Source organism: Naegleria lovaniensis, assembly GCF_003324165.1.
Source record: "Naegleria lovaniensis strain ATCC 30569 chromosome Unknown tig009, whole genome shotgun sequence".
NCBI lineage: Eukaryota > Heterolobosea > Eutetramitea > Acrasida > Naegleriidae > Naegleria > Naegleria lovaniensis.
Window position 1 is genome coordinate 680,310 of NW_025407831.1, and position 16,009 is coordinate 696,318.

General features: G+C 36.7%; 11 protein-coding genes across 11 annotated transcripts; 5 read left to right on the plus strand and 6 right to left on the minus strand.

Moving 5' to 3' along the window:
* Positions 1–617: 617 nt before the first annotated feature.
* C9374_000333 (uncharacterized protein) lies at positions 618–1,725 on the plus strand (the record flags this gene model as incomplete). Its single annotated transcript, XM_044692846.1, has 3 exons — positions 618–872; positions 1,041–1,553; positions 1,681–1,725. The coding sequence occupies 3 exons, from the start codon at positions 618–620 to the stop codon at positions 1,723–1,725; spliced, it is 813 nt and encodes a 270-aa protein (XP_044552886.1).
* A 236-nt stretch (positions 1,726–1,961) lies between these two features.
* On the minus strand, positions 1,962–2,921 carry C9374_000334 (uncharacterized protein; the record flags this gene model as incomplete). Its single annotated transcript, XM_044692857.1, has 1 exon — positions 1,962–2,921. The coding sequence occupies one exon, from the start codon at positions 2,919–2,921 to the stop codon at positions 1,962–1,964; it is 960 nt and encodes a 319-aa protein (XP_044552887.1).
* Positions 2,922–3,190: 269 nt separating this feature from the next.
* C9374_000335 (uncharacterized protein) lies at positions 3,191–3,811 on the plus strand (the record flags this gene model as incomplete). The annotated part of the gene is made up of 1 exon (XM_044692868.1): positions 3,191–3,811. One exon carries the CDS (start codon positions 3,191–3,193, stop codon positions 3,809–3,811), a length of 621 nt encoding a protein of 206 aa, XP_044552888.1.
* Positions 3,812–3,944: 133 nt separating this feature from the next.
* C9374_000336 (uncharacterized protein) lies at positions 3,945–4,639 on the plus strand (the record flags this gene model as incomplete). The annotated part of the gene is made up of 3 exons (XM_044692879.1): positions 3,945–4,144; positions 4,349–4,370; positions 4,478–4,639. 3 exons carry the CDS (start codon positions 3,945–3,947, stop codon positions 4,637–4,639), a joined length of 384 nt encoding a protein of 127 aa, XP_044552889.1.
* Positions 4,640–4,841: 202 nt separating this feature from the next.
* On the minus strand, positions 4,842–5,642 carry C9374_000337 (uncharacterized protein; the record flags this gene model as incomplete). The annotated part of the gene is made up of 1 exon (XM_044692890.1): positions 4,842–5,642. One exon carries the CDS (start codon positions 5,640–5,642, stop codon positions 4,842–4,844), a length of 801 nt encoding a protein of 266 aa, XP_044552890.1.
* A 103-nt stretch (positions 5,643–5,745) lies between these two features.
* On the minus strand, positions 5,746–6,360 carry C9374_000338 (uncharacterized protein; the record flags this gene model as incomplete). Its single annotated transcript, XM_044692901.1, has 1 exon — positions 5,746–6,360. The coding sequence occupies one exon, from the start codon at positions 6,358–6,360 to the stop codon at positions 5,746–5,748; it is 615 nt and encodes a 204-aa protein (XP_044552891.1).
* Positions 6,361–6,712: 352 nt separating this feature from the next.
* Positions 6,713–9,160, plus strand: C9374_000339 (uncharacterized protein; the record flags this gene model as incomplete). The annotated part of the gene is made up of 1 exon (XM_044692912.1): positions 8,417–9,160. One exon carries the CDS (start codon positions 8,417–8,419, stop codon positions 9,158–9,160), a length of 744 nt encoding a protein of 247 aa, XP_044552892.1.
* A 77-nt stretch (positions 9,161–9,237) lies between these two features.
* Positions 9,238–11,343, minus strand: C9374_000340 (uncharacterized protein; the record flags this gene model as incomplete). Its single annotated transcript, XM_044692924.1, has 1 exon — positions 9,238–11,343. The coding sequence occupies one exon, from the start codon at positions 11,341–11,343 to the stop codon at positions 9,238–9,240; it is 2,106 nt and encodes a 701-aa protein (XP_044552893.1).
* Positions 11,344–11,428: 85 nt separating this feature from the next.
* Positions 11,429–12,231, minus strand: C9374_000341 (uncharacterized protein; the record flags this gene model as incomplete). Its single annotated transcript, XM_044692935.1, has 3 exons — positions 11,429–11,629; positions 11,714–12,033; positions 12,195–12,231. 3 exons carry the CDS (start codon positions 12,229–12,231, stop codon positions 11,429–11,431), a joined length of 558 nt encoding a protein of 185 aa, XP_044552894.1.
* Positions 12,232–12,587: 356 nt separating this feature from the next.
* On the minus strand, positions 12,588–13,241 carry C9374_000342 (uncharacterized protein; the record flags this gene model as incomplete). Its single annotated transcript, XM_044692946.1, has 1 exon — positions 12,588–13,241. The coding sequence occupies one exon, from the start codon at positions 13,239–13,241 to the stop codon at positions 12,588–12,590; it is 654 nt and encodes a 217-aa protein (XP_044552895.1).
* A 1,866-nt stretch (positions 13,242–15,107) lies between these two features.
* Positions 15,108–15,992, plus strand: C9374_000343 (uncharacterized protein; the record flags this gene model as incomplete). The annotated part of the gene is made up of 1 exon (XM_044692957.1): positions 15,108–15,992. The coding sequence occupies one exon, from the start codon at positions 15,108–15,110 to the stop codon at positions 15,990–15,992; it is 885 nt and encodes a 294-aa protein (XP_044552896.1).
* Positions 15,993–16,009: the final 17 nt, after the last annotated feature.

Below are 16,009 nucleotides of genomic sequence, written 5' to 3' on the forward strand. Positions count from 1 at the left end.
ATGGTGTCTCTCTGTTGAAGAGACGTTCAGTTTTTGATTTCGTTGATTGCGCCCTGTCAAACGTCGAGAGCTCTTTACTAGCCTTTCAAATAGTGTTGAAACAAGACAACTTCACAGACGTTATTAAGGAATAAATATTCGACCTTATTGTTTTTCCATACGAATCAATCGCAGTTCACTGAAGTGCGTTACAGTTTCGATAGGCTAAAACCGCATCAGCGACGAAAGGAAGCATGTATTTACCATCCCAAGTGATGTCCAAATTCATAAAATGGCCAAGTGAGATTCTTTGGTAACGATATTTACCCTATAATAAGCTCCTTTTTCAGCGGATAAGAAACTTGTTGAAAGTCTGACAAACAATTCAAAATGCATCACCAAAACACAAGAAAGAACAAAAATAAATTGCGTCGACCGGGAATTGAACCCGGGTCACGGCGATGGCAACGCCGTATTCTACCACTAAACCATCGACGCCTCATATCAAATCTTAATACCACACATTGGTAAATAGATAGCTCTTTCTTTAAAGATGACACATGACAATCACCCTCGTTTTTGGTCATCACAAAAAAATATCAACACACTCTCCTCGTCAACGCCACTACCACCACATCATGGGCAACAAACTCTCCCAAGCACAACGTATCATCCAAAGTGGTCAAAATTGCGATCTCGATCTCGACGAAAAAGAAATCAACAACAAGGAACTCGCAAAACTTTCCGAACTTCTCAAAGACAACAATACATGTTATGCACTTCATTTGAAAGCAAATAAATTTGATGAAGTAGGATTGGAAGCTTTGGCCGATGCGTTGCAAACGAATCGTTTTTTGAAGAGATTGTATTTGAATAATAATCGAATTGGAGATGTAAGTTTGAATTTTTGAATGACAGCTAGAGACAGATGGACATTTCATGGTGTTGATAAATTGTTGAATTAATGATGAAATTGTTGATTTTCATTTAAATTTGGATCATGTATTTTCATGAACCACGTTGAATTATTACACGAAAATGACAAATGACACCACCAATAGGTCGGATGTCAACATCTCGCTAACGCCATTAAACGTGTCACAGCTCTCGGAATGATTGATTTATCCATGAGTAACATTGGAGCTGCTGGTGCCAAAGCTCTCGGCGTCGCTTTCACACTCAACAATTCCATTCACACCATTTATTTAACAGATAACAGTATTGGAAAAGAAGGATGTAAATTGTTAGCAGAAGGATTAAAAGAAAATAAGAAATTAAAAGTTTTGGATGTTTCGAGAAATGATATTGGAAATGAAGGAGCAGAAGGGTTGGCTGAAATGTTAAAAGTGAACACTGTTTTGGAACAATTGTATTTGGTGAAGAATGGAATTTCAGCCACTGGATCAATTGCTCTCGCTGAATCATTGGTTGTGAATAAGGGTTTGAGAAGTTTGAATTTGGATTTTAATCCAATTGGAGATGAAGGAGCCACACCTTTTATGAAAGTATTGAGAGAGAATGACAAGATTGAAAAAATTGAATTTGATGATAAGAGTATTTCAGAAGATTGGAAGGTATGTTTGAAATTTTATTGAATTTTATTATGTGTGTGAAACTTGATGTGTTCAATGGATTTGAATATGGATGGTACGAAACAACGAAACAACTTTGAAACGGGCACTTTTTATTTGAAACTTGCAGAATGAATTTCGTATGAGATTGCAAAGAAAACAAGAAGTTCGTTAACCACACGGGGTGAACCTGATTCCATTTTTCGCTCAACATTTTCATGTAATATTATTAATGACCTCATTCTTGTGCAATAAACAGTGACAACCGTTCTTCCTACGCTCTTGAAGTGTCCTCTAGGAAAATTTGCAGTGTCCTTAACGCACCTTTTTAAGTTCGCCTTGTGGCCGCACGTTGAATGAAAATCACAGTACAGGTTACATCGAATTCCACTAGATTTATTTAATGCTCTATTACTCCTTTTGTGGAGGATTGTTGAGCTTTTCCTTTGTCTTTTCCTTTTGTGCAATCATCTTACTAATCTTGTCACTGCCAATTCTATGCAACTTCTTCCTTCTCCACAATACTTTGAATTCATTGCCAAACCAATCACTGCAGCCTCCTCTGTAGTTAATGGTATTTTCAAAACCCATATCCTGTAACATGAGACATGCAGCCTCGCTCTCAGCAGGAGTGTCGCTATAGCAAATAATGTTGGTATAAGCTTCTGGCAATGGGGCGTTATATCTCTTGTTGAATACTTCAGCCTTCAATGCAAAACAACCTTCCTTGATTTCTGTGAATGGAATATTCACAGCTCCTGGAATCATATAATCCAAAGCACGGAATGCAGAACGAACATCCACAACCAAATAATGATAGACATCTCTTGGTTTTTTCATAATTTCTTCCAATTCTGGTTTAGTAATGACTGGAGAAATTCTATCAGCAAAGTAAGGAACCATGTCAAACACGCAAGGAATATCAGCAATTTTCTTTCCTTGCACTGAATTTCTAAAGTATGGTGGTTCTCTCTCCTCTTCCCACATCAAGTCATATTCTCTTCTGTAGGTACGTTTGTTGGATTCGAGTTGTGCCAAACGTTGAGCCTCCTCAACATCAAAATCAATAGCAACATCCTCGGTAGTTCCCGTATATTGTTTTAATTTGCTCATAATACGTTCTGAAATTTCATCTTCATTATAATTCTTGTTTGTTATGGTTGTTGAGGACATCATCTCTTCCTCTTCTTCATCATTACCTCTTCTATTTTCACGGCTTGCTACATTGCTGTGGAAATTAGCTCCCGTATGAATATAACAATTCAACAAAATGGCTGCTGCGTGTGATGAAGATAAATGATTTGATGCCGTATGATGATGAGCGGCCCGCTTGGCGCTCGTGATGGCAAGCCTTCTGAATTGTTGCATCATTTTTGAAATATTTTTTAAAAAAAAATTAGTTTTGTTGTTGTTTGAGGCTTTTGGAATTGAATTTATTGTACGGGGAGATTTGTTGTTGTATGTTTGTAAGGAAGCGTTCAAGAGTAGTTGAATAGGATATCGGATTGATAAGATGATATATGATCGTATTGAACCTATATATTTTTAAAAGAATTGAAGTTGAAACAAAATTAACAATTTTTCATCTACTAAAAACGTTATTGACCTAACCCTTTTCGAATTGTTGAAAACAGTCCATTATGCCAATTCCAGAACAATCTATTTCTCCCGAGCTGAATATTCATCATCACAAAAACAAATCCCGAGAAGTGAGTCATCATTACGAAGATACTCGTCCTCATTCCACTACTACTGAATCAGAAATCTCGGCACGACCACATCATTCCATCAAGGAAATGATTAATCCCACATTGAGGGAGGCCCTAGAAGCGTTAACTTTGAATTTACAAACATTTATGAAATATCTGGATTATCATGAGAAGAAGAATGGCCAGAATGCAATTTTTGGAATCTCAACTCCTCTCAATACTGCCTCAACGAATAATAGTGTCTCAATTTCAATGGGAACCATTGAGAAAACGAATGCAGTGCCATCCTCAGCGAATTATGAGTATCTTCAAATAGATCCTCAATGCATTGGAGATGATGAGATTATTCTCACTGAAAAAGAATACATGCAATTAGAGGAAATTTATTTAAATCCAATTAAATACCTCTCGGATACTTTGAAAATATTGAATGAAAGGAATCAACATGAAGATGAATATCGTGACAATATTACTCCAACACCTAACTCTTCCATGCTACAGAGTCCTGTCATCATTCAAGGAAGAGCTCGAAAACGAAATTACAATAATTAGTAAATCTATGTAAATAATCACATTGTTAAAACATTAATTTTTATTGGCGTTTCAATACAAATTGACATGGAGCACCCTTTTGGGATCGAATTTGTTCCTGTTCGACCGATTTCTCTCTTCACTCCCAAAAAAAATGTTTAGAGGAAGATTTATTGCAACACTCCGATTGATGAATAGTCACCAATCGAACAACAGTACTGTTGTGAATGACTTGTCTCGGAAACTACCCGTGGTTGCCCAAGCAGGGCCCTATAAAGTCACTTTGGAAGAAGGAAAGAGATATTCATGGTGTACATGTGGCCTCTCGGAGAAGCAACCATTTTGTGATGGCAAGTAAGTGATCGTTCACACTATTGCCATTCGTGACCATTTGTAAATATTATGAAATCATGGATGTAATTGAATTTTCTTTGTGTGTGTGATTGATACAATGTTATTATCATGACAATGAACATGATTTTTCAATTTATTTTGCTTTGGTGATGGAAATTGACATGTAAAAAACATCATTGATAAAACTATTGCCCATTTCAACAGGCATAAAGGAAGCGGTATGAAGGTATGCAACCAATTGTGATCACAAGGTATTTGATTCGACATGTTTGTCATTTCCTTAATATTTATTTCTTATATTTTGCTGCTTTAATTGTAATCTTTCGGAAATAGTCACTCAAATTTGAGGCAACTCCAGAAATGTGCAAAGAAGAAGTTTATTTATGTGGATGTAAACAAACTGCAAATCCTCCATTCTGCGATGGAAGTCATTCCAAGTGTGAGGTCACTGGCACTTCGCCAAGCAGTACTCAAACCGATCATAACAACCATTAAGGTGAAACCAAACATGACATCATTATGAAGAATATTTCACTAAAATCCAATTTCCATTCACTCATGCTAAGCTTTTAACAACAACATAAATCAATATTCCAATCGAAATATTCAATGAATAATCAATATCCTTGAGACTATTACTACAAAATATTGTGACAATAATTTCAAGGTCAGACCTTCTCTCATCGAATGGAGCATTCTAATCTTGATACCAAAACACCACTGAAAACCTCTCTGCATGATCAAGATTTGGATTTCTTTTCTGTATTTCATTGCGAATACCATGCACATACTTGTATCGAATGTCATCGGCCAAAATGATTAGAGATCCATTCGGAAGATAGACCCTTAACTCATCGGGACATTCCTGCACCTGTTCAATGGTATAATTTGAGGGTGGATCCAACAAGAAACTCATGGTAGCATCATTACCAAATGAGAGCATTCCGATGGTTGGACCTAAACCTCTGCTATCAATATGAAGAGGACATCCACTTTTTTCAACATGTTGATAATGATTGAATTGAATGGTATTAGGAATGATATTTGGTGTTTTAGCCTTCTCTAAATCTTGCAAAGACATGACTGTGCGGAATGAAGCATCACGAGTTCGTTTGTAAAAGTAAGGTGCCAATGATTGAATGTATGAATACAAGGTTGGAAAGTACAACTCGGCACAATGTTTTACTTGAGCTTCGGAATGAACATTGAAAATGGATCGTTTCAGAGAAGGATTGGCAATAAAAGGTTGATGTTGATACAAGGTTTTCAATTCATGCCAAATCGTGTTCAAGTGATTGGGATCGGAAATGAAACTGGGATGGTAGAATGCAGTTGGAGGTACTTCATGGAGGGACGGGTTGAGAATGGAAGCAGCTTGCATTGGGTGAGAGCCATATGATGATGACGACAATGCAGAAAGTGATGAGAGTTGCAATTTTGAAAGTTTCGGAAACGAAGAGGAGGTTGATGAGAAAATTTTGCCGAGTGTTTGATTCATTTTTCTTCTTGTTCTATTGTCCACAATTTCAAAGGTGAGCTTGAATCTACACACAAATGTCACGATTTTTGAATATTATTGTTTATTTATTTTAGAATAGTGTTTAATAGCCTAATTCAGCCAACTTCTTCACAACATTTTGGAATTCAGTGTTTCCACTCAATTGAGAGACAGCTTCAGCCTTGAGTTTATCGAGGGCCTTCACTTCAGAAACATATTGTTGGTTTTGTTGCTTTCTTTGCTCTTCGAACTTAACAACAACATCGTGATACTTCCAACCCATTCTCTTCAACAAATCTCCGAGTCTTGTAACAGGAGAAGATGGCTTGAGGATGGTAACAGCGAGAGCAGCTGGGCAGACGTGTCTCTTAACTTGGTTGTATTGAGATGGGACACCATCGTAGAGTTCCAATCTGGCCAAAGCTTCTCTTCCTCTTTCAGTCTTTCTTGGGACCATAGCTCTAATGACCTTGAAGAGATGTTGAGATGGAGCTCTGTGGTGGAATGGACCCTTTCTTGGGTTGGTGTTCATTCTCTTTCTCAAGTATGATTCATAGGCAACCTTGTTTCTCTTCATCTTTCCTTGCAAGAGGAGTTCTTCACATCTGACGACAACAACCTTCTTTCCAGCCAAGATTTCCTTTGAAACGTTGGCAGCAAGACGACCAAGAATGTGGCCCTTACCGTCGAGCACGATTGTTCTGTTTTGGGTCGACATTATTGATGGTGTGAGTTTAGTTTCGACGTATTTTTTTTCAACAAATTTTTTAAAATTTTTTAGTCAACCAAAGTTTACAATGAAAAAAATGGCCAAAGCTTTTGGCTCCGTATGAGCTTGGACAATGGAGAAAGTCATCTTGAATTGCTCAAGAACCCATGAAATACCAGTGGGTTCTCAATTATTAGTTCACTGTTCACTGTTTCAATTATTATGGTGATGATAATACTTTTTCTTCTCACCTCCAAATAATTAAGAAAAAATTGATGATGGGTCCAATACGATGAATACATAACACAACAAACGCTGGCATCACGAGTCATAAACGTTCATCTTCAATGAAAAAAGAAAAATGAAACTGCATGATCTGCCCGATGAAATCCTTCATCATATCGGAAGCTTTATCATTGCCAATGATGATACTCTTTTTCGTTCCTACTATGGAGAGTTTATTAGGTTCAGCATGAATGAGTCTTTCACTTGCCCAAGGAATCGCTTGCTTTTGAGTGCACCTCGCTTCTACTTGTGTGTGTTGGGCCGCATGAATAGAAACATGTATGATCGGGTCCGAAGAGGAAATCAACAAGATGGCTTCTTTTGGAGGAATAATTTGTTTGTATGGCGTGCTGTTAGCAGCCAGTGTAACTTTGGCAGAACGAGAGGGCATTGGCTTTATGAGAAAAGTAATGATGACTCGGAGGAAGATGAAGACGATGAAGAAACACAAAACGTGGATGATCAACTCGACCCTATTCATTCCAAAGAACTCAGCCATGCAATGACTTTTGGAGCTGAAGCTAGTTCTCACTTTTTATTACTGAACTCTCAGTGTCAATTTCGAAAAGTGTTCATTCAGGGTCATGCAGCGTTTTTCAATGCCCTCTTCGAGCAGACAACACAAATGATGAATTCAGGACAGAAAATGCAAGTTACAAGTCAACCTTTGCCAAGCATGACACCAACCCATTTTCCATTCCAATACTTGCATGAATTATATTTGGATACTGATGTTATGAATTTGCGTGCTCTCTTTGATATGATTGTGAAAGCATCATGTTACTCCCTTAACCGACTTCATATCATGGCTAGACGCTATTCCAATTCACAAGAGGAATATCAGCAATTAACTCAACACACCAACACCTCTTCAAATCACAACACCCACTTACCTCTTACTGCTCTTAGAATTCTATGTTATGACTATGGCTTCAACGTCCAAGCAACACACAAAGCCCAATCTGAAATATTATTCCAAGTATTAGAACAATTTCTTCCGTATTTAACAAATTTACAAGAAATTTACTTGCCATTTTGGTCTCCTAACATTTTGCAACTCATTGCAACCTCGTGCTTTCAGGTAAAAGATTTGGTGTTACACAATGGAGCTTTAATGAATGGATCCTATGACGAGGCGCTTGAGCTCATATGTCAGAACATTGTTGCACTAGAGCGATTTATTATTTGGAGAAGTGATTTAATCGGGTTCTATGTGGAAATTGGAGAGGTATTTTTCACTCGAATTTTAGATCACTTTCGACATTCATTGAAAGAATTCTCAGTGGCAACCTCTCTGTCACGTCTTTCTTCATTGACTGAAACAGGCGAGCCTTCTACACGCACGCTAGCAATACCTTCGCAATTGCACACACTTTTTATTGAAAATATTGAAGATCATTACTATAATTCTGGAACTCCTTTTGGAATCATGAATGTTTTGGCCAAAATTATCTCCAATGAAAACACAGTATCTCACAACCATTTAGAAAATATATCCATCAACTTGAGACACTACAGACTATCAAATTTAGATTTTATTACGAACAATGTGAAATGCTTGCATCTCCATATTGAAAATACAATGGAGGTCATAACAGCGCTTTCCACTGAGAGGCCTCATTTATCCTCCCTAAGAGACCTCTTCATTAAGATCCATTCCAATGATGAGTTTGAAAAATTAATTACAGCTCTAAAGACAAAATTTTTCTTGACTCTACGTAGGTTAGAGTTGTCAATAGAACCAACTTTGTATCATGAAAAAATTGATCTATTCAGATTGATGAAAGAAGTGATTCAAATAGAAGCATTGGAGATTATCACTGAGCGACAAGTGGAGTATTCTCAACGATTTTCTCCCTTTTACCGATCGCAAGTGTCTTTAAACCATGTTCATAGAGCAATTCCAACAGGTGACTGGCAATGGGACGGGCATGGGTTGAGCAATGAACATCACTCCCCAATTTCCAACTTGAAAGAATTTTCCATATTTACAAGCTCTCTCACTCTCGTGAAAATTATTCCACAATTGCCCAAATTAACACGACTCTGCCTTCAGGTTACCGGTAATTTAGAAATTCAAATTTTTGATATGGCCTCAATAATTTCTTGCACGTTGCATGACCTCAAATATCTAAGAATTGAACTTCAAGGGATTAGTCATTCGTTATCCAAAAGTGGCCAAAAATATCCAATTTCTATCATGAACAATATTGAACAATGTGTGCTCAATGTTAGAAGTTTGTTTGCCAGTAACTATGAAGATATTGTTGGAGCCATAGTGTTGTTTTACATTATCAGTTTTCGTGGACTATTTTCATTTTCGTGTTTATATAATGATGCTTTTGTTCAACCCTTGCTTGATCAGGCAAATCAATCAAATAACAGTGTTGAGGAGTTGTTGGAAATGTGTTTGGATAAAGTAATACAAGATTGCATTTTCGAGGAAAAATCAGACCAAACATTTATGGCCAACCTGAAAGAGGCATTTATTAAGGAAATGATTGAAAAGGCAATTGAAAGATAAATTATGTCCATTTGTAAATGTTGCTTGGTGTTTCCACTTTCATTGTGCATGATTGTTGCATGTACCATGAACATTTGTTAAATTTTGGTTCGTTTTGTTGAAATTTCCTCGTCAGTATCTTCACATATCTGAGTGTCGACGGGCTCGTTCAAATGTTCATGTTTTCGTTTCAGCGTATTACTATCATTAAAATCAAGTACTTCTTCTTGAACACTGCCACCCTCCTCCATTTCTTCGCCCTGTTCATCATATCTGTCGCCATCACTACTCGTTTCAGAGAATACTTCCCAATCGTCCTCATATCTCGTACTCCAGTACTCGAACCACTCGTTGAAATATTCTTCCTGTTTTTCATGGGCCAGTCTTTGCAATTTGTACGAACTTGTTTTCAATCTTTCCGAAACATAATGAATAGCACCCTCATTTTCATGAATAGCCAATAGTGCAATCTCTTCATTGTCTTGCAAGGTAGCTGACGCCCAATGAAGTGAAAGTCCATCATTGGCAAGTGCTGCCCTTACAACGTCCACATCATTCTTCAATTCGTCACACGCTCCCTTCAAGCAATGTCCAGCCCTACGCACCGCTTCTAACACAAGTTCCTTATCATGTCGTAACAGATGAGAATTTTTAACATGGAGCAATACTTGAGGTTCTGTTTGAATGGCTTGTAATATCACTTGTCGATCGTCTCTGAGTGATTCACTTGCAAATTCGAGAGCATGGCCACAATTTGCAACGGCATGCATGACAATTTCACGATCGTTTTGTAAATCATCACTGGCAAATTCGAGTGCAAGTCCATCATTTTTCACAGCTGTTAAAACTACTTGTGGATCATTTTGCAATTTAGCACATGTCCATCCTAATGCCAATCCATAGGTAGAAACTGCTTTCAAAACCACTTGACGATCATTTTGTAATTCTTCGGACAGGTATTGTAGTGCCACTCCACAGCTTGTCACTGCTTGAAGTGCAATTTCCTGATCTTTCTTGAATTCTTCATCTGCATATTGAATAGCTTCTCCACATTCTGAAACTACTCGTAACATAAAATCTCGATCGAAAAACAATTCATTTCCACAATAGTACAAGGCCTCTGGATTCTCTCGAATGGCTTCCATGACCACTTGCTCATCATTGATCAGTGTTTGACTTGCATAGCCCAATGCGAGGCCACAATTTTTAACGGCAGAAAGAACGAGTTCCTTATTGTTTTTTTCAGAGCCTTCACAAAAACATAATGCTTCTCCACAAGTTGTTAAAATTTTGGAATAGTCAAGATCACGGATATAAGTAAAGTTGTAATTGTTAAATAGAAAGTAACTGTCATCTCTTGCAGCTAGCTCAATAATATCCATATCGTGACAAAACTCTTCTGGCAAGTATGTATAACAATCAGGATACGAACGAATGGCGTCCAAAATGGTTCTCTTTTCCATATTTTGAATATCTTGTGTAAAATTATCTAAAATGCATCCATAAAACTTGACTGCTCTTCGAAACGAGTGCGATCTCATGATGGGATAATATAAATCAAGTGGTAGATAGATTAAATCGAAAATTTCTGGAGCACTTCTCGATGCCATTTCGATCCATCTCAAACTAAGCTCAAAAGTGTCGTCGAGACAATATCCATCATTCTTGATAGCCATTTCAATAAATTTATCACAAATAACTGCCGTGGTTACATGTTTCAATGCGTTTCCATCTTGATTGATAGCAGCCATAATAATTTCAGCACTACGTAAAGTAGTATATTGTAAAGCTTGTCCGTTTTGTTTCACTGCTTGCATGACAATTTCATGATCATTACGTAAATCATCACTTGCATATGTTAATGCCAATCCATCAAATTGAACCATATTCAAAACGACATTTCGGTCTTGTTTATTTTCCTCACAGGCTTGTTTCAATAATTTACGATTATATTTTCCCATGTGTAGCAATTTTAATTTTTCATTCAGGACATGTAAACGTTCGTTCCGAGTGGCTTCCATTTTGTATTTCAATTTTTGATAAATATTTTCATGATGATGATGATGAGGAAGAATGGATTGTGGTGAATCTTTATGGATGAATGAAAATTCTAGAAATTTTACAACAACGACAACACATTCAGTTGTAATTCCGACTGGTTCATGAATGGAATTTTGAGAAACAGGAGCGAATTGTGAGATCATTTTTTTTGGAATGTTCAATAATCTTAATGTTTACAATGCAAAATCGTTCCCAGGCAAAAATAAGTGATTGCGTTCATAGGTTCGTTTATAATAATTCACATGATTTCTTTTGGGGTATTTGTATTGGTATATGATTTGGCTTTGTTTTCCGAATTTCACAAACCAAAGTCGTAAAAGCTTGAATAATATCTTCTGTTGTTTCTACTTCAAAGAATGGAATATTAATGTCCCTGGCGAATCGTTTACCTTCTTCAAATGTGACTTGTCTTTCTGATTCCATTTTGAACTTGAAAAATGTCATTTGTCAAAATCATGTCAAAAAAATTAAAATTTTCAAATACACTATTCGAATCATACACACAACACTCACCCTATTACCAACCAACACCATTGGTACCTTTTCAGCATCCTTCTTTACCAAAATTTGTTCATACAAATCATTCATTGGTTCAAACGTATTTCGATCACTCACTCGATACACCAACAAGAATCCACTTCCACATCTCATGGTTTGATCCAACAAAGCTCTATACTCCTCATTACCTGTATTATCAAGAAAGTCCAAGAAATAGGGTTCGTCATCGATCTTGACATATTTTCGAAGTGAATATTTGTTGTCCGGAAATTGTTCTTCAAGGAAACTAGTATATTGGAAAGTTAGAGCTAATTTTCCAGAACCACATGTACCAACTGTTGTGAGAATGGTTGTTGAAAGAATTATGAATGGATGGAGATTGATGTTGGTTGGAGTTTGGTAAATATTGTTGTCGGTAAATTTTGTTATTATTGTCAACAATATTGGACGAGGATGAATGTTAAAATAACAACAACGACAACAAGTCATTACATACGAACGGCCAGATCATACTCTCCTTGTTGTCGTGTCATGTGTTATGGATAGCATGGATATTTGTTGGAATAATGAAGATATTTTTTTTTGACGTTGCTCTGGACTATCACATTCCGAAATGGTTTCGAATTTGTTTATAAATGTTTTTAGTAATTCATAGAACAATAGACTGAATTTTACATTAGGATTGGCTACGGCCATATCACGATGAATGCACCTCATCCCGTCCGATTTGAGAAGTTAAGCATCGTCGAGCTGCATCAGTACTGAGGTTGGAGACAACTTGGGAACCTGCAGTGCTGTAGCCTTTTTTATAGATTACAAGCATGTTTCTTCGAACACCTTCACATAGGTAATGTTGATACTTGCTATAAGGTTTTGCCTTAAAATTCAATCATCCTTGTTCAAAATCAATCGCTGCAAACATTGAGGTTTCTCCACGATCGGATTCAAAACACCGACCATAATACTGAGGTGTTTTTGTTTGCTTGGAGTTTGTGTAACGGCAATAAATTGGATCATAAAGTGATGACCGCTGTTGTAGAAATGTCATCTTATTGGTACAATTCGACTCGGAACCATCCACATTATACGCCATGACAATGAATGAAAAGGGATATCCATTCTTTGAGGCTTGTTGACTTTGGTGAAATGAGTGATATTTCAATAAACAAAATGCTCTCAAATATTTCCAGTCCACGTTGTTCAACTTGTTCAAAAACTTGTCAATCTTTTCATCATGATCCTGTTTGGTATGTGGTTTTTTCTTCTTCTTTTCTTCCGAGTTTGTTGATGGTATTTTCACATTCATGGTGCAATCATCGCTATCAAAATCATGAGTCATGGTTGTTTGGAAAGAATTACAAGTTCCATGTTCCATCATACCAATGCATAATCGTTTAAACAATTCACACCACACTTGCTCATTATGAAACAACTGCTCGTAAAATTCTTGACACACGAGAAAGAGTGATCCTTCCAAAATGTATTCCAATGGAAGAAGTGGTAAAATATGAGCTTGAATCACATCACATGAAATTCGTGGCATTTGTGAATTTCTGCTCAATTCGTTTCTTCTTGTGTTGGAAAGCACTTGATTGGACGAGTTCATGAAAATCCTCAATGGATAATTCGGATTTCACATGATCTGGAAGGAATTGGTAGGATTGATCGAGACCACTTGGAGTGGTTGAAAATTGTCTTTGATGACGCTGGCTGGCAAGTATGTCTTTGATTCGTTTCATTTTTTTTTGTGCTTTGCGTCAAGTTTATTACAACAACGAAATGAGCTTTCCATAAATGAATAAAGTCATTTACCCTGAGCCTCAACATTATGAGATTAGTATGCTGCCTGCTTGGTTATCTTCAACCAGAACGTCGGGATTCGTCTTGTTCTTAACTGTTCACGTATGAGATAACCAATGCATCGTTCACACCCTATAGGACCTGTGAGAGTAATACATTCAACGACTGCTCTTATTAAAAAGGAATTGTGAGTCCCTTACTTTTTCATCTGTTCTTGATGGTTCAAACACATTTTGAATTTTCAATGAATACAATTTCCACTACGGTAAGAGTTTGAATAACGTTGGAATGACAATTATTAATGCCATCAGAATACTGTGAACAAACGTAAGAGAAACGAGAACTGTACAACAGCAAGTTTTTTGTATGACAGCTCTCTTTGATTGTGCAGAGAGTCCATCAACATGCTTATAAAGTTCAAACAATTTCATATTATGAATTCTTTGAACATGAAAGAAACCATTGTTGTCTCTTTTAAAGTTCAAACTGTGCTTTATTTATTTATTCTGTTTTGTGAAAGATAATGCCCAGTTGGGCCATAACCCATTGGGCCATAACCAGTTGGACCATAACCCATTGGGCCGAAACCTGTTGGACCATAACCAGTTGGACAGAAACCATTTGGACCACAGTCCTCACCGAACACGTAAACGGTAGTAATGGTGAACGTAACCACGACTTGATGGGAATCGTTGGATCCTAGTTGTGTCAACGAGAGCACACCATACAGACCCTGAGTAGTTTGGTGATCAAAAAGAGTAATTTCCGCCTTGTAGTCTTGTTGATCCTGTTCATTGTGAAATTTGAACGAATAACCTTGGATCGAATCATCCATTATTCTTTCTGTAATTTCACCCGAGTAATATTTGTTGCCATATGTAACACTTATAATGTCGTCCTTGCCTGCCTTCATGCAAGAAGTCGAAAACTCGACCTATTTACCACTATCATATCCGGCCTTTGCAAAGTCAATCATTTTTTAATTGTAGAGTTCAAAAGAAAGTGGCGGGAACGAAAACAAGAAACAAACGCCACAGGGAGTGTATTTTTTTGCATTACATACAATTGGGTGGAGATGATACACTTTTGAATCTTGTCAGAACTTACGTTTTAGAATTCGAATACTTTAGAACGAACATTTATGGCGGAGAGACAAAAGACCATCATGGGTAGAATCATCCAATGCTGACAGTGTTTGAATTATTTTTGCTGAACCACATGCCGTGTATCAATTTCTCTGTAAAAAGTTACATAATAAAAGAAATGGATTATTTCTTGGTTTCGAATCTTCAACCCAAAAACTACACAACAAAGGCTTCTGCTTTTGTCACTCACTGTTCATACAGTCAAAGACTGTAGCGGGAGTGTCGCCATATTCCTGGCAGGCATCCCGTCTGTGACTAACAAGAGAAACAAAAACACTTCTCCACCTGGTCAATATTTTTAGAAGTTACAAAAAAAAGGAATTCTACTAACTACTAAATAATAAAAAAATATAACTTGCTTGTTGAGAAAACAATTTGATGTTATGTATTAGTACACACGAAACCTTGAATTCAATATCAAAAAGAAAAATACTTCGCTGACAGCTTGACGTTTTCAAAAAAAAATGAAAAAACTCTCTCACTTCATTTCATCATTGGGAAACAGTCATCATAACACTCATGATCTCGAAAACTCTCTTTCATCATCCTCGTTTTCATTCTCTTCCTCCGAAATGGTCAATCATCTTGTCAATGCAATGAATGAAACCTCACAACATTCGGTTCAAGAAATTTCCGAACAAATTGGATTTACATTTCCAAAAGAAGAATTTAAATTAGGACCAGTGCCAGATGATGTTATTTTTCATGTGTTTTATTTTGTGGACTTGACGTTTGTAGTGAGTGTTGCTGCCAAGGTGTGTGTGCAGTGGTTACGTGTTTCACAACGAATGGTTGGAAAGAGAGTTGATTTGACAAGTGACAAGAATTGGTCGAACAGTTTACTGCAAGAATGTGGTAGAAGTGTCACGATATTTTTGAACATGATGTCCAGTAGTGAAGCATTTTCAACCATCACCGAGTTGAATCTGTCAAAATCTCGTATTGGATTTGAAGGTTTGAAACTTTTCTGTCACTGCTCATTTCTTCCAAAATTGAAAATTTTAAATTTACATGATAACAATTTAGGTAATGAAGGAATTGAATTATTAATGATGAAACCTGTAGAGAATTTAGAATTCCTGGATGTGTCTCTAAATCATTTTGGAAAACTTGGACTTCAAGCCATTACTTCTAGTCCACACTTGAAAAATTTAAAAACTCTTCATTTAAATCATAATCTTTTGGCAAGTGAAGGTATTTCAGAATTGTGTAAGAATAGTGGTGAATGGATTCAACATTTAGAATCTCTGGATTTGAGTTCTTGTGGAATGATTTGGGAAAATGATTATACGACTCTTCTTGCGTGTGAAAAATTCAAATTTAAAAGAATTATCATTGAGAGGAAATAATATTGGAACTGTTGGAA